This window comes from Oncorhynchus kisutch, linkage group LG22 (assembly GCF_002021735.2).
Source record: "Oncorhynchus kisutch isolate 150728-3 linkage group LG22, Okis_V2, whole genome shotgun sequence".
Taxonomy (NCBI): Eukaryota; Metazoa; Chordata; class Actinopteri; order Salmoniformes; family Salmonidae; genus Oncorhynchus; species Oncorhynchus kisutch.
The window spans coordinates 49,776,900-49,793,386 of record NC_034195.2 but is presented as its reverse complement, the minus strand read 5'-3'; the positions used below and the strand labels follow the sequence as shown (position 1 = coordinate 49,793,386).

Sequence of the window (16,487 nt, the reverse complement as noted above, 5' to 3'; positions counted from 1 at the left end):
TTCTTTTTAGAGAACACAGAAAAGTGTCCGGCTACAATCCCATCAAACATTCTAAACTGCAAACATTTCAGTTCACTTTAGATCTGAAGGGCGAGTCATCCTCGACCTGTGACCTCTATACTAAACAGTCTTCCATTATAGCCCTGTTTCCAGGACCCCCCCCCCCCCACACACACACACCCCTAGTCCTTAAAGAGTAGAGGGAAGCAGGAGGGGAGGGGAGGATGAGGCACAGCTAGGGCAGCAGTGAAACTGCTTACTACAGATTACAACACATTCCGCACCAGATTGGCTGTAAAGGGGCCCAGGCCCTGTGGCAGGGAGCTCCTGTAGCTAAAATCTGCAGTTCACAGTCATAATACACTGCTCAGCTCAGCTAAGATGGGGGGGGGGGGGGGGTTAAAGTACTTGGGGGGGCAGGAGGACTGCACAGGACACCCCCATAACAAATCATGGCTCCACCATATGAATATCAATATAGAAAGGTCTGATTGCTGAATCAAACACATGCCTACAGCATAACTTCCTGTCTCTCCCCCACAGTGTGGTTTCAGAGATAGTGACTCAGTCAGTCATGGTTCATCTGTGGCACAGCCTACAGCATAAGTCTCTCACTTCATATCCTGTGCAGACCTACCACCCCTTAGCCCTTGGAATGTACTGTATGTGTAAACAACGAGAGAAAATAAACTAGTCTTGTGTAACTAATTTGAAAAATCCCTAGCTGAACCTAGACGTCAGCTATTTTACTATTACAATTTGTTCAGATTTTGGTCTAACCAGAAAATTAGTGGTTAGACCAAAACATACAGTCACTGAGTTCAACAAACACCATTAAGTGACTCCAGCTCAGACCAGCTGAGCATGTTCAGACCAGCTGAGCATGTTCAGACCAGCTGAGCATGTTCAGACCAGCTGAGCATGCTCTGACCAGCTGAGCATGTTCTAACCAGCTGAGCATGTTCTGACCAACTGAGCATGTTCTGACCAGCTGAGCATGTTCTGACCAACTGAGCATGTTCAGACCAGCTGAGCATGTTCAGACCAGCTGAGCATGTTCAGACCAACTGAGCATGTTCTGACCAGCTGAGCATGTTCTGACCAACTGAGCATGTTCTGACCAGCTGAGCATGTTCTGACCAGCTGAGCATGTTCTGACCAACTGAGCATGTTCTGACCAGCTGAGCATGTTCTGACCAACTGAGCATGTTCTGACCAGCTGAGCATGTTCTGACCAACTGAGCATGTTCTGACCAGCTGAGCATGTTCTGACCAGCTGAGCATGTTCTGACCAGCTGAGCATGTTCTGACCAACTGAGCATGTTCTGACCAGCTGAGCATGTTCTGACTAACTGAGCATGTTCTGACCAGCTGAGCATGTTCTGACCAGCTGAGCATGTTCTGACCAGCTGAGCATGTTCAGACCAACTGAGCATGTTCTGACCAACTGAGCATGTTCTGACCAGCTGAGCATGTTCAGACCAACTGAGCATGTTCTGACCAGCTGAGCATGTTCTGACCAACTGAGCATGTTCTGACCAACTGAGCATGTTCTGACCAACTGAGCATGTTCTGACCAACTGAGCATGTTCTCTCTCTTTCTCTCGGACCACCGTCAGATCACACCACCGCTGAGAGGCCTCGGGAAACCAACAGAGATGCAAGCCGTGGGCTGAGAGAAGTGAGGTGTAGTGTACAAAACCCAGAAAGGCCCTGTGTGTTCCTCATGAAGGGGTGTGCCTCAGTGGTTAGCATAATCAAACACACATGGAGCAGTCTGGAGAACATACGAGACTTCTCACGAGATGAAAACTATACCGTACAGAAAAACACAAACCCACAGGACTGGAGACTAAGATGGCTTCATACAAAGAACAACAAAAACTGTGTTGATAGGCGATAGGTTAAATATGTACAGAGAGGGGATAAGTGCCAGAATACTCACGATATGGAGAAGCTTCAGGACGTTGACAAATACATTCTCGGAGCTCATGATCTCTCTGGCGATGTGGACTATCTTGTTCCGCTTGGCACCACTGCCAGCCTGGCACGGACACAGGTACAAACACGGACACAGGTACAAACACGGACACAGGTACAAACACGGACACAGGTACAAACACGGACACAGGTACAAACACGGACACAGGTACAAACACGGACACAGGTACAAACACGGACACAGGTACAAACACGTCAAATAAATCACTACATTTCACCAAAGTGATTGGTTCAATATTCGCAGGGATCAGATCCTGTAAGTCCTACATGCACGTGTCACTGTTACCGTAAGTCCTACATGCACGTGTCACTGTTACCGTAAGTCCTACATGCACGTGTCACTGTTACCGTAAGTCCTACATGCACGTGTCACTGTTACCGTAAGTCCTACATGCACGTGTCACTGTTACCGTAAGTCCTACATGCACGTGTCACTGTTACCGTAAGTCCTACATGCACGTGTCACTGTTACCGTAAGTCCTACATGCACGTGTCACTGTTACCGTAAGTCCTACATGCACGTGTCACTGTTACCGTAAGTCCTACATGCACGTGTCACTGTTACCGTAAGTCCTACATGCACGTGTCACTGTTACCGTAAGTCCTACATGCACGTGTCACTGTTACCGTAAGTCCTACATGCACGTGTCACTGTTACCGTAAGTCCTACATGCACGTGTCACTGTTACCGTAAGTCCTACATGCACGTGTCACTGTTACCGTAAGTCCTACATGCACGTGTCACTGTTACCGTAAGTCCTACATGCACGTGTCACTGTTACCGTAAGTCGTACATGCACGTGTCACTGTTACCGTAAGTCCTACATGCACGTGTCACTGTTACCGTAAGTCCTACATGCACGTGTCACTGTTACCGTAAGTCCTACATGCACGTGTCACTGTTACCGTAAGTCCTACATGCACGTGTCACTGTTACCGTAAGTCCTACATGCACGTGTCACTGTTACCGTAAGTCCTACATGCACGTGTCACTGTTACCGTAAGTCCTACATGCGCGTGTCACTGTTACCGTAAGTCCTACATGCGCGTGTCACTGTTACCGTAAGTCCTACATGCGCGTGTCACTGTTACCGTAAGTCCTACATGCGCGTGTCACTGTTACCGTAAGTCCTACATGCGCGTGTCACTGTTACCGTAAGTCCTACATGCGCGTGTCACTGTTACCGTAAGTCCTACATGCGCGTGTCACTGTGACCGTAAGTCCTACATGCGCGTGTCACTGTGACCGTAAGTCCTACATGCGCGTGTCACTGTGACCGTAAGTCCTACATGCGCGTGTCACTGTGACCGTAAGTCCTACATGCGCGTGTCACTGTGACCGTAAGTCCTACATGCGCGTGTCACTGTTACCGTAAGTCCTACATGCGCGTGTCACTGTTACCGTAAGTCCTACATGCGCGTGTCACTGTTACCGTAAGTCGTACATGCGCGTGTCACTGTTACCGTAAGTCCTACATGCGCGTGTCACTGTTACCGTAAGTCCTACATGCGCGTGTCACTGTTACCGCAAGTCCTACATGCGCGTGTCACTGTTACCGTAAGTCCTACATGCGCGTGTCACTGTTACCGTAAGTCCTACATGCGCGTGTCACTGTTACCGTAAGTCCTACATGCGTGTGTCACTGTTACCGTAAGTCCTACATGCGTGTGTCACTGTTACCGTAAGTCCTACATGCGTGTGTCACTGTTACCGTAAGTCCTACATGCGTGTGTCACTGTTACCGTAAGTCCTACATGCGTGTGTCACTGTTACCGTAAGTCCTACATGCGTGTGTCACTGTTACCGTAAGTCCTACATGCATGTGTCACTGTTACCGTAAGTCCTACATGCGTGTGTCACTGTTACCGTAAGTCCTACATGCATGTGTCACTGTTACCGTAAGTCCCACATGCGTAGAAACGTCTGCTAAGTGGCACATTCAGTGTCTCACCTCCCTCTCCTCAGTGTCTCACCTCCCTCTCCTCAGGCTTCTCAGTGTCTCACCTCCCTCTCCTCAGGCTTCTCAGTGTCTCACCTCCCTCTCCTCAGTGTCTCACCTCCCTCTCCTCAGTGTCTCACCTCCCTCTCCTCAGTGTCTCACCTCCCTCTCCTCAGTGTCTCACCTCCCTCTCCTCAGTGTCTCACCTCCCTCTCCTCAGTGTCTCACCTCCCTCTCCTCAGGCTTCTCAGTGTCTCACCTCCCTCTCCTCAGTGTCTCACCTCCCTCTCCTCAGTGTCTCACCTCCCTCTCCTCAGTGTCTCACCTCCCTCTCCTCAGTGTCTCACCTCCCTCTCCTCAGTGTCTCACCTCCCTCTCCTCAGGCTTCTCAGTGTCTCACCTCCCTCTCCTCAGTGTCTCACCTCCCTCTCCTCAGGCTTCTCAGTGTCTCACCTCCCTCTCCTCAGTGTCTCACCTCCCTCTCCTCAGTGTCTCACCTCCCTCTCCTCAGTGTCTCACCTCCCTCTCCTCAGTGTCTCACCTCCCTCTCCTCAGTGTCTCACCTCCCTCTCCTCAGGCTCCTCAGTGTCTCACCTCCCTCTCCTCAGGCTTCTCAGTGTCTCACCTCCCTCTCCTCAGTGTCTCACCTCCCTCTCCTCAGTGTCTCACCTCCCTCTCCTCAGTGTCTCACCTCCCTCTCCTCAGTGTCTCACCTCCCTCTCCTCAGTGTCTCACCTCCCTCTCCTCAGTGTCTCACCTCCCTCTCCTCAGTGTCTCACCTCCCTCTCCTCAGTGTCTCACCTCCCTCTCCTCATCACCTCCCTCTCCTCAGTGTCTCACCTCCCTCTCCTCAGTGTCTCACCTCCCTCTCCTCAGTGTCTCACCTCCCTCTCCTCAGTGTCTCACCTCCCTCTCCTCAGTGTCTCACCTCCCTCTCCTCAGTGTCTCACCTCCCTCTCCTCAGTGTCTCACCTCCCTCTCCTCAGTGTCTCACCTCCCTCTCCTCAGTGTCTCACCTCCCTCTCCTCAGTGTCTCACCTCCCTCTCCTCAGTGTCTCACCTCCCTCTCCTCAGTGTCTCACCTCCCTCTCCTCAGTGTCTCACCTCCCTCTCCACAGTGTCTCACCTCCCTCTCCTCAGTGTCTCACCTCCCTCTCCTCAGTGTCTCACCTCCCTCTCCTCAGTGTCTCACCTCCCTCTCCACAGTGTCTCACCTCCCTCTCCTCAGTGTCTCACCTCCCTCTCCTCAGTGTCTCACCTCCCTCTCCTCAGTGTCTCATCTCCCTCTCCTCAGTGTCTCACCTCCCTCTCCTCAGTGTCTCACCTCCCTCTCCTCAGTGTCTCACCTCCCTCTCCTCAGTGTCTCACCTCCCTCTCCTCAGTGTCTCACCTCCCTCTCCTCAGTGTCTCACCTCCCTCTCCTCAGTGTCCCACCTCCCTCTCCTCAGTGTCTCACCTCCCTCTCCTCAGTGTCTCACCTCGCTCTCCTCAGGCTTCTCAGGTTCTCCTTTGCTAGAGGAGGAACTCTCATCATCCTCTTCATCTGAACTCTGAACCATGACGTCTTCATCCGACTGACCTTCATCTAGCGGGCCAACATCCTCATCTATAGAACTCCTGTTGGAACAAGAGATGATCAGTAGGAACAGAGACACACACACACACACACACACACACACACACACACACACACACCTGCAGAAACATCCTGAAACTCACAGTCTCACACCTATGGGAAAGAAGAGGTGGGAAGACAGTGTGTAACCTTAAAGTGTATAAATGTGAAAGAGGGAGAGAAGGGAACTGGGGAGGTGAGGTTAGTAACAAAGTGAGATTAGTAAAATGCCTGAGTATGGATTTAATTTATCATGGAGGGGGGTCTTTTTAACTGAAGAATCATCATCATGTCCAGTAGTTTTCCACCATGTCCTGCAGTGACCACACAGTGCACACATTAAATAGAGACTGACCAGGGACAACACATTTCACTATTCAATCCTTCACACACACAACATAAAAGATCAAGACAAAAAGCAATGCCTTGGGTCAGCTGAGGGGGTTTGGCTAGATGCCACCTCTGCTGCCAACGCAAACATAACAAAGGACTCTGTTCCAAACCAGTCACTCCTCCCTACTCCTAGCTGCTTGAACTTGAGGAAATGAAAGGTTTGGATAGGTGTAAGCCACAGGTCAACCCAAACATTAGAAAGCCCCGGTTCCAAACCGGTAACTCTACCCTAATCCTAACCCCTAGCAAAAGGCTAGGCAGAACTCTTGATAGGATTTGTTTAGAACTGGGCCACAGCAAATGGCTACCTGATGTAGTCTCCTTCTCTGTGCATACTGAGGCAATATACCCTGTTTACAGTAGAAATGCTTCTATGGCTGTTTTGTGGAAGTGAGCAACACTGATTTAAACACTGAGCCATTGGTTCAAGGCACAGAACACAGTAAACATTTTTCAAACGCCAACTGATTTTTAGTCAGACCTATTTCCAGTGCCGGTCGTACCGATGACACTGACACCATACCTTTAAAGTCTGCACAGAATAGACCTAGACGGTAAAATGGTCACAACAAACCTCTAAAAGAGTGAGACAGTGATGCTAGACTATAGTACTCTAAGTAACTGTCACAAAAAATGTAAACGAACGGAAATGTTGCTTATGTTTCTGAGGGAAGGGTCAAACAAACAAACATCCCTCATTTACACTGAACTCATTGCAGCTGGATATTTTGGTGAATCTCTGAAAGATGTGTCACTCCCCAACATGCTTCAGTGCCAATCTAGTGCCAGCTCACCAGACTGGAGTTTCCATTAACACTACATACTAAGCATACTTCCCCTTAGTCTGCCATGACTCAGAATCACTCCTACAAAAGCGCCGCTTTTCAGGTGATGTTTTTCACCTGAAGACTTTGTTTTATTGAGAATACTATACGAGCCCCCCCCCCCCCCCCTTTGTATGGAACTACTTTTCATGAGACACACAATAATGTATATAGCCTGTTGTTTAATTTCTTTACCTACCTATTGTTCACCTAAAACCTTTTTTTGCAATATTGGTTAGAGCCTGTAAGTAAGCATTTCACTGTAAGGTCTACTACACCTGTTGTATTCAGCATTTCACTGTAAGGTCTACTACACCTGTTGTATTCAGCATTTCACTGTAAGGTCTACTACACCTGTTGTATTCAGCATTTCACTGTAAGGTCTACTACACCTGTTGTATTCAGCATTTCACTGTAAGGTCTACTACACCTGTTGTATTCAGCATTTCACTGTAAGGTCTACTACACCTGTTGTATTCAGCATTTCACTGTAAGGTCTACTACACCTGTTGTATTCAGCATTTCACTGTGAGGTCTACTACACCTGTTGTATTCAGCATTTCACTGTAAGGTCTACTACACCTGTTGTATTCAGCATTTCACTGTGAGGTCTACTACACCTGTTGTATTCAGCATTTCACTGTAAGGTCTACTACACCTGTTGTATTCAGCATTTCACTGTAAGGTCTACTACACCTGTTGTATTCAACATTTCACTGTAAGGTCTACTACACCTGTTGTATTCAGCATTTCACTGTAAGGTCTACACCTGTTGTATTCAGCATTTCACTGTAAGGTCTACTACACCTGTTGTATTCAGCATTTCACTGTAAGGTCTACTACACCTGTTGTATTCAGCATTTCACTGTGAGGTCTACTACACCTGTTGTATTCAGCATTTCACTGTAAGGTCTACTACACCTGTTGTATTCAGCATTTCACTGTAAGGTCTACACCTGTTGTATTCAGCATTTCACTGTAAGGTCTACTACACCTGTTGTATTCAGCATTTCACTGTAAGGTCTACTACACCTGTTGTATTCAGCATTTCACTGTAAGGTCTACTACACCTGTTGTATTCAGCATTTCACTGTAAGGTCTACTACACCTGTTGTATTCAGCATTTCACTGTGAGGTCTACTACACCTGTTGTATTCAGCATTTCACTGTAAGGTCTACTACACCTGTTGTATTCAGCATTTCACTGTGAGGTCTACTACACCTGTTGTATTCAGCATTTCACTGTAAGGTCTACTACACCTGTTGTATTCAGCATTTCACTGTAAGGTCTACTACACCTGTTGTATTCAACATTTCACTGTAAGGTCTACTACACCTGTTGTATTCAACATTTCACTGTAAGGTCTACTACACCTGTTGTATTCGGCATTTCACTGTGAGGTTTACTACACCTGTTGTATTCAGCATTTCACTGTGAGGTCTACTACACCTGTTGTATTCGGCATTTCACTGTGAGGTCTACTACACCTGTTGTATTCAGCATTTCACTGTAAGGTCTACTATACCTGTTGTATTCAGCATTTCACTGTGAGGTTTACTACACCTGTTGTATTCAGCATTTCACTGTGAGGTTTACTACACCTGTTGTATTCAGCATTTCACTGTGAGGTCTACTACACCTGTTGTATTCAGCATTTCACTGTGAGGTTTACTACACCTGTTGTATTCAGCATTTCACTGTGAGGTTTACTACACCTGTTGTATTCAGCATTTCACTGTGAGGTCTACTACACCTGTTGTATTCAGCATTTCACTGTAAGGTCTACTACACCTGTTGTATTCAGCATTTCACTGTAAGGTCTACTACACCTGTTGTATTCAGCATTTCACTAAGGTCTACCTACACCTGTTGTATTCAGCATTTCACTAAGGTCTACTACACCTGTTGTATTCAGCATTTCACTGTGAGGTCTACTACACCTGTTGTATTCAGCATTTCACTGTAAGGTCTACTACACCTGTTGTATTCAGCATTTCACTGTAAGGTCTACTACACCTGTTGTATTCAGCATTTCACTAAGGTCTACTACACCTGTTGTATTCAGCATTTCACTGTAAGGTCTACTACACCTGTTGTATTCAGCATTTCACTGTAAGGTCTACTACACCTGTTGTATTCAGCATTTCACTGTAAGGTCTACTACACCTGTTGTATTCAACATTTCACTGTAAGGTCTACTACACCTGTTGTATTCAGCATTTCACTGTAAGGTCTACTACACCTGTTGTATTCAGAATTTCACTGTAAGGTCTACTACACCTGTTGTATTCAGCATTTCACTGTAAGGTCTACTACACCTGTTGTATTCAGCATTTCACTGTAAGGTCTACTACACCTGTTGTATTCAGCATTTCACTGTAAGGTCTACTACACCTGTTGTATTCAACATTTCACTGTAAGGTCTACTACACCTGTTGTATTCAGCATTTCACTGTAAGGTCTACTACACCTGTTGTATTCAGCATTTCACTGTAAGGTCTACTACACCTGTTGTATTCAGCATTTCACTGTAAGGTCTACTACACCTGTTGTATTCAGCATTTCACTGTAAGGTCTACTACACCTGTTGTATTCAGCATTTCACTGTAAGGTCTACTACACCTGTTGTATTCAGAATTTCACTGTAAGGTCTACTACACCTGTTGTACTCAGCATTTCACTGTAAGGTCTACTACACCTGTTGTATTCAGCATTTCACTGTAAGGTCTACTACACCTGTTGTATTCAGCATTTCACTGTAAGGTCTACTACACCTGTTGTATTCAGCATTTCAATAAGGTCTACTACACCTGTTGTATTCAGCATTTCACTAAGGTCTACTACACCTGTTGTATTCAGCATTTCACTAAGGTCTACTACACCTGTTGTATTCACCATTTCACTAAGGTCTACTACACCTGTTGTATTCAGCATTTCACTAAGGTCTACTACACCTGTTGTATTCAGCATTTCACTAAGGTCTACTACACCTGTTGTATTCAGCATTTCACTAAGGTCTACTACACCTGTTGTATTCAGCATTTCACTAAGGTCTACTACACCTGTTGTATTCAGCATTTCACTGTAAGGTCTACTACACCTGTTGTATTCAGCATTTCACTGTAAGGTCTACTACACCTGTTGTATTCGGCGCACGTGACAAACGTTGATTTGATTAACCACCAACCTATGAAAGGTGTGCTGCTGAGACAGAACCAGTCAGTACCAGTCTGTCTCCCCAGGCAACAAGAAGAATGAATACCTCTCAGTGCTGCTGAGACAGAACCAGTCAGTACCAGTCTGTCTCCCCAGGCAACAAGAAGAATGAATACCTCTCACTGCTGCTGAGACAGAACCAGTCAGTACCAGTCTGTCTCCCCAGGCAACAAGAAGAATGAATACCTCTCAGTGCTGCTGAGACAGAACCAGTCAGTACCAGTCTGTCTCCCCAGGCAACAAGAAGAATGAATACCTCTCAGTGCTGCTGAGACAGAACCAGTCAGTACCAGTCTGTCTCCCCAGGCAACAAGAAGAATGAATACCTCTCAGTGCTGCTGAGACAGAACCAGTCAGTACCAGTCTGTCTCCCCAGGCAACAAGAAGAATGAATACCTCTCAGTGCTGCTGAGACAGAACCAGTCAGTACCAGTCTGTCTCCCCAGGCAACAAGAAGAATGAATACCTCTCACTGCTGCTGAGACAGAACCAGTCAGTACCAGTCTGTCTCCCCAGGCAACAAGAAGAATGAATACCTCTCAGTGCTGCTGAGACAGAACCAGTCAGTACCAGTCTGTCTCCCCAGGCAACAAGAAGAATGAATACCTCTCAGTGCTGCTGAGACAGAACCAGTCAGTACCAGTCTGTCTCCCCAGGCAACAAGAAGAATGAATACCTCTCAGTGCTGCTGAGACAGAACCAGTCAGTACCAGTCTGTCTCCCCAGGCAACAAGAAGAATGAATACCTCTCAGTGCTGCTGAGACAGAACCAGTCAGTACCAGTCTGTCTCCCCAGGCAACAAGAAGAATGAATACCTCTCAGTGCTGCTGTGCTGGTTCAGTTGTTGTTCACTGCGTCTCTTCAGGGGATGGTACGGCTCCTGTTCCTCATAGAAGAATTCCTCAGTGCTGCTGTGTTCACTGTGTCTCTTCAGGGGATGGTACGGCTCCTGTTCCTCATAGATATCGGCATCATCATACAGGTGGTTGTGGCACTCCGACTGGTCCGGTGGTGTACCCACCCCCAGCTCACTCCCCCGTAATCCCAGTCCAACAGGCTGGATAAAATACTCAGGTATGGCCTCGTAATAGGGAACATTTTCATACTCCACAGCCTGCTCCGCTCCGGGGTAGTGGATCTCATCCCCGTCCACGCTCTGCTCCGCCCCAACCCCAATCACCCCCAGCTGGGGACAGGAGAACTTGCGGGCATCCCCCACCCGAATGCCCAGGCGTTCCTGGAAACAGACGCCACGGTCTTGGAATACATCATCCGCATATTGTTCTGCCTCAGCTGCAGTGGTGTCTAGAGACTGGCCTCCCTTGGCTAGCAGCTTGGGCAGCCTCTTGACAGAGAGTTTCAGATCAAGAAGCCTCCGGAAAGAGTTCCGCTTCTGTCCCTCAGAGGGGGTCAGGTCGGCAGAGGAGAAGGACTTGGCCTTCTGTTTCCCCCGGCTGGAGCGAGACGGCCTGTACGGTGACAGCGTTTCATCTGTTGGCAAGCTGCCCTTTGTCTGTGTGTTGTCTGTGCTCCTCTTATGGGATACAGGAGACACCAGCGTCTGAAAGAGTCTGTTCCTTTTTGGTTTATCCTCTCCTGGGGTTACAGGGAGCTTTCTCATAGCTTTCGTGGCCTTGGTGAGGGCACCTCCATCATCGTCACTATCGGAAGTCTTTCGTTCCTCCACTTCTCTCTCTTCTGACAGTTCATTCTTCAGTACCCACGCTGCTGGGGAGCTGCGTCTCTGCAGTTTCTTGGGGAAGCCGGCCATCTTGTTTTGAGCACTCACGTTTTCTTTGTAACTCCCAGTGGTTATTAAGGTGAGGGGAAAGTGGCAGTTGGAGCTGAGCTCCAGCTGGTTGGAAAGACTGGTTGCGAGAGGATGACAACTAATCTTATCATGGATCTCCTCCTCTTCATTCCTCCCTTCCTCCTCCTCTTCCTTGTCCACTGAACACTCCAGTTCATAGACACCGTCATCCACCCATCTCAGCTCTTCCTCCTCTACATCCTGAGGGAGGTGCAGAGGGGAGGAGGTGGGGAGGAGGTGCAGAGGGGAGGAGGTGGGGAGGAGGTGCTGAGAGGAGGTGGCAGAGGAGGTCAGTGCTGCTCTCTCAGGTTCAGAAAGAAAGGCTTCCTTTCTGGGCGGGGGAGCAGGAACAGGTGGCGGGCCGGGTGTCCTGGAGGATGGGAGACCCTCCCAGCTATCATTTGTACTGGCAGGACTTTCTGGGATGTTGTGTGCCTGAGTAGCAGGTGCGTTGACAGACAGAGATGGGCTGCTTTTCCTCTCCAGTGACACCTTTCTGACAGTCATTTCCCTCCCTTGCCTCCCCTCCTCTGGGACTTCCTGTCCAACCAGAACAGACTTCCTGGGTTTCCGTGGTACGGGGACAGGGAGGGGCTTCCTAGGGGCAGCTGGGTTCTGATTGGATGTGCCAGTGTCTCTGCCAATCCCTGTGGAGCTGGTGGGATCTTCCTGTTCTCCGTGACCAATGGCATTAGAGGAGGTGGTGACGACGTTACCGTTGGCTTCATTGCTATGCGTTCTTTGAGGAAGAGGGCGCTTTATGTCAGGGCGTGATGATGGCGTCACAATGTCTGAGTTGAGGTTCTGTTTCGGGTTTAAGAGGTGGTTATTGGTGGACAGCAACACAACCTGTACGCAATTGTCTGGTAGAGCTTTCCTCTTGTTGTTGTTGACCCCTTTGTTCACTCCAGATCGAGATCTGAGAACAGGCTTTATTTTAGATTCCTCCGTTTTGCAATTGTTATGCAATGTTTTCAAGTCTTTAGGAATTGTGTTAATCACTGTGTCCGTTGTGATACTGTTCCCAACACACAGACAGTTCTTCTGGCTACACAGACAGATAGGAATAATATTATCCCAATCAGGTATTGTATTCCTGGACTTCAGAAGACCTATACTTGTAGACATCTCTGATGGTCTCTGAGAATAAGTCTGATGGTGATGGACAGTCTTTGAGGAAAGAGGTTTGTACTCCATAGTGGCGGTGAGGCATGGTTTGGGTAGGCATGGTGGTTTGGACTCCACAGAAGTGGTGAGGAATGGTTTGGGTAGGCATGGTGGTTTAGGGGCCAGAGCTGGTTTAACCGTCTTTGGTGTACAGAGGGAAGCCTGAAAAAGGCCATCTCTTTTGGGGGTCGAGGAGGGGGAGGGCCCTGGCCTCTGTGGCTGGGCATTCTTTGGTTTGGGGGCAACTGGTGGTTTCTGCATGCCTGGAGAGAGCGAGTGAGGGAGAGAGAGAGAGAGGGAGGGAGGGAGGGAGGGAGTGAGTGAGAGAGAGAGAGAGTGAGAGAGTGAGAGAGAGAGCGAGCGGGAGAGAGGGAGAGAGAGAGGGAGAGAGCGAGTGAGGGTGAGGGAGAGCAAGTGAGGGAGAGAGAGAGTGAGTGAGCGAGCAAGCGAGGGAGGGAGAGAGAGAGAGAGCGAGTGAGGGAGAGGGAGAGTGCGAGTGAGGGAGAGAGAGTGTGAGTGAGTGAGGGAGGGAGAGAGAGAGCGAGTGAGAGAGAGCGAGAGAGAGCGAGTGAGAGAGAGCGAGAGAGAGAGAGAGAGAGAGAGCGAGAGAGAGAGAGAGGGAGCGAGAGAGCGAGAGAGCGAGTGAGTGAGAGAGCGAGAGAGCGAGAGAGCGAGTGAGAGAGAGCGAGCGGGAAAGAGTGAGTGAGGGAGAGAGAGTGTGAGTGAGTGAGTGAGTGAGTGAGTGAGAGAGCGAGAGAGAGAGAGCGAGAGAGAGAGAGCGAGAGAGCGAGTGAGAGAGAGCGAGAGAGAGAGCGGGAAAGAGTGAGTGAGGGAGAGAGAGAGAGAGAGAGAGCGGGAAAGAGTGAGTGAGTGAGAGAGAGAGAGAGAGAGAGGGAAAGAGTGAGTGAGAGAGAGAGAGAGAGAGGGAAAGAGTGAGTGAGTGAGAGAGAGAGAGAGAGAGAGAGAGAGAGCGCGCGAGAGAGAGAGAGAGAGAGCGAGAGAGAGAGAGAGCGGGAAAGAGTGAGTGAGGGAGAGAGAGAGAGTGAGTGAGTGAGGAGAGAGAGAGAGAGATTGAGGGAGAGGGGGAGAGAGGGAGAGAGAGAATGAACAGGTGTTAGAAAGTGGCATCATCATCAAGACATCAAGCTCATAAATGTTTAATAATCCATGAAACATTGAAATGTTCTGAAAAGGCAGACAGATGCTGGGTGAAAGAGGAGAAAAAGGGCAGTCCTGTTGTATGTGTGTGTCCTGTTGATCAAGTAGGCCCTTCACCAAGTACCACAACACCACTCAGTGTGTTTGAAATACCAGGCATATCACATGACTGTTGTTTTCCACACACACACACCTCAACAGTACAGTAATCATATTAATGGTCCAGCCAACAAAGCAGCGGTGGGAATTACTAGGAGTGGGAGTATGGCGCTGGTGCCAGGTCGTGTGACCGCTGAGTGGTCACGTAGACAGAGTAACTGGATCCCAATGCTCTACCCTAAAGGTGCACTTGCTCACTTTTCTTCATGGATTTAAAAGAAACTGACTGATGTAAGAAATATGGTGGAAATTCCCTCTAGTCTAGATCCATTCTTAGGTCAATTGGACCAATCCAATGCTCCAGGCACGACGACAATAAACCCTAGACTTGTGTATCGGAGCAACCAAACAGCTCCAATTATGACTTTATACCAAATAAAATAGATTTGAATCCCAAATGTAGCATTGTTTAAATAACAATCTTAAACGAATATTTATAGGTTTGTGTAAAGTCTATTCTCTACACAGGTACATGAAGCTTGCTTTACAAATTCGACAACCCAAACGACATCGATTGACACTTCTCATCAACTTTGTGCCAGTCAACAAACCTGCGCTCATGACGATGATTCCTGCCGCACAATCACACTCCTCCGGCTTCTCAAAATCGTTCAACTCAACCCAGGGAAACCGCTGGCTTTCTTCATTCTTCCTTGAGACCCATTGTCAACACTCAAGTGTGGCGTCAAAACGTTGTAATTAATCTTGCGATCTACCCTTTAAAGATGAACTTATATTTCCACATTTGATCTTGAACTGGCAACAGTCGCGATGCACTGATCCACCCCGATGTTATGAACTGAGATGAGTTTATTGCTGGACATTCACACAATGTCCACTAGGGGTCTCTCAAAGCACCAATCAGCACTTGATACAGTAACTAAATGTTGTCCCGCCCTTGTTTCTGTTATAAAGCTGAGTGATTGGGCTGAAGAAGTGAAACTACTCACAAATTAATAGACAACTATGGATGCACTATGGATGCGAGGACTGACCGTCCAGGATATCACAATTCTAGTCTTAACCGTGTTTTGAGGATATATATTGTTTGTTTACATTTACTTCGTTTTTCAAACATTGGAGTAAAACCAGCTTATATTTTTGGTTCTGATGGGGTAGGACAGTTGAACTTAGATCATGAGGCATTTTTCTAAGTTATATTCGTCAAGAATCCATGGGTACATATCCTTCATTTAAGTCCAAAAATGTATGTAGCAGGCAAACCTATACAGAAAGTCATTTTTGGTCGTTTATTTAATATACCAACTTTTCCAAATAGTGGAGGTAGTCAAATCTCGTTTTTTTTATATATATATTTTTTATAGAGTTTCACCTAAAGGGAAACTATTTGTCATTGATATTCAAATTCAGGTCTCAGAAAAAGAACCTAAAACTACAACAGTTAGTTGAATTAGTCTAAATATATGATCATTAGCAGATGGTTTGGAGGGCTCTCAGATATGAATCTTTATATAGCCTAAAACCTACAGTTACAGTGCCTTCCCAAAGTATTCACACCCTTTAACGTTGTTGTGTTACAGCCTGAATATAACATTGATCACATTGACATTTTGTGTCACTGGCTTATACACAACAGCCCATAATGTCAAAGTGTTTTTAGACATTTTTACCAATTCATTAAAAATGAAAAAATGAAATGTCTTGAGTCATTAAGTATTCAACCCCTTTGTTGAGTCTAAATACACTCAGGAGTAAAAATGTACTTCATAAGTTACATAATAAATTGCATGGACTCACTCTGTGTTCAATAATAGTGTTTAACAATTTCAAACACAGATTCAACCACAAACACAACAGAGATTTTCCAACGCCTCACAAAGAAGGGCACCTATTGTAGACCAGGAAAATAAAAAAGCATACATTGAATATCCCTTTGAGCATGGTGAAGTTATTAATGACTCTTTGGATGGTGTATCAATACACCCCCGTCACTACAAAGATACAGGCGTTCTTCCTAACTCAGATGCCGGAGAGGAAGGAAACTGCTCAGGGATTTCACCATGAAGCCAATGGTGTTTTTAAAACAGTTACAGAGTTTAATGGCTGTGATAGTAGAAAACTGAGGATGGATCAACAACATTGTAGTTACTCCACAATACTAATCTAAATAACAGAGTGAAAAGAAGGAAGCCTGTACAGAAGAAAAAATATCAAAACATGCTTCCTGTTTGCAACAAGGCA

At 47.1% G+C, this 16,487-nt stretch overlaps 1 protein-coding gene across 1 annotated transcript in view; it reads right to left on the bottom strand.

Moving 5' to 3' along the window:
• Positions 1-15,108, bottom strand: part of LOC109866859 (FYVE, RhoGEF and PH domain-containing protein 6) — a 33,286-nt gene extending 18,178 nt beyond the window's left edge. The window contains exons 1-4 of the mRNA XM_031802027.1: positions 14,837-15,108; positions 10,807-13,231; positions 5,420-5,558; positions 1,946-2,044 (exon numbers count right to left, since the gene is read on the bottom strand). Of these exons, the coding sequence (XP_031657887.1) occupies positions 1,946-2,044; positions 5,420-5,558; positions 10,807-13,231; positions 14,837-14,846 (2,673 nt within the window). The 5' untranslated portion in view covers positions 14,847-15,108. The remainder of the gene's footprint in view (positions 1-1,945; positions 2,045-5,419; positions 5,559-10,806; positions 13,232-14,836) is intronic.
• Between the last annotated feature and the right edge of the window lie 1,379 nt (positions 15,109-16,487).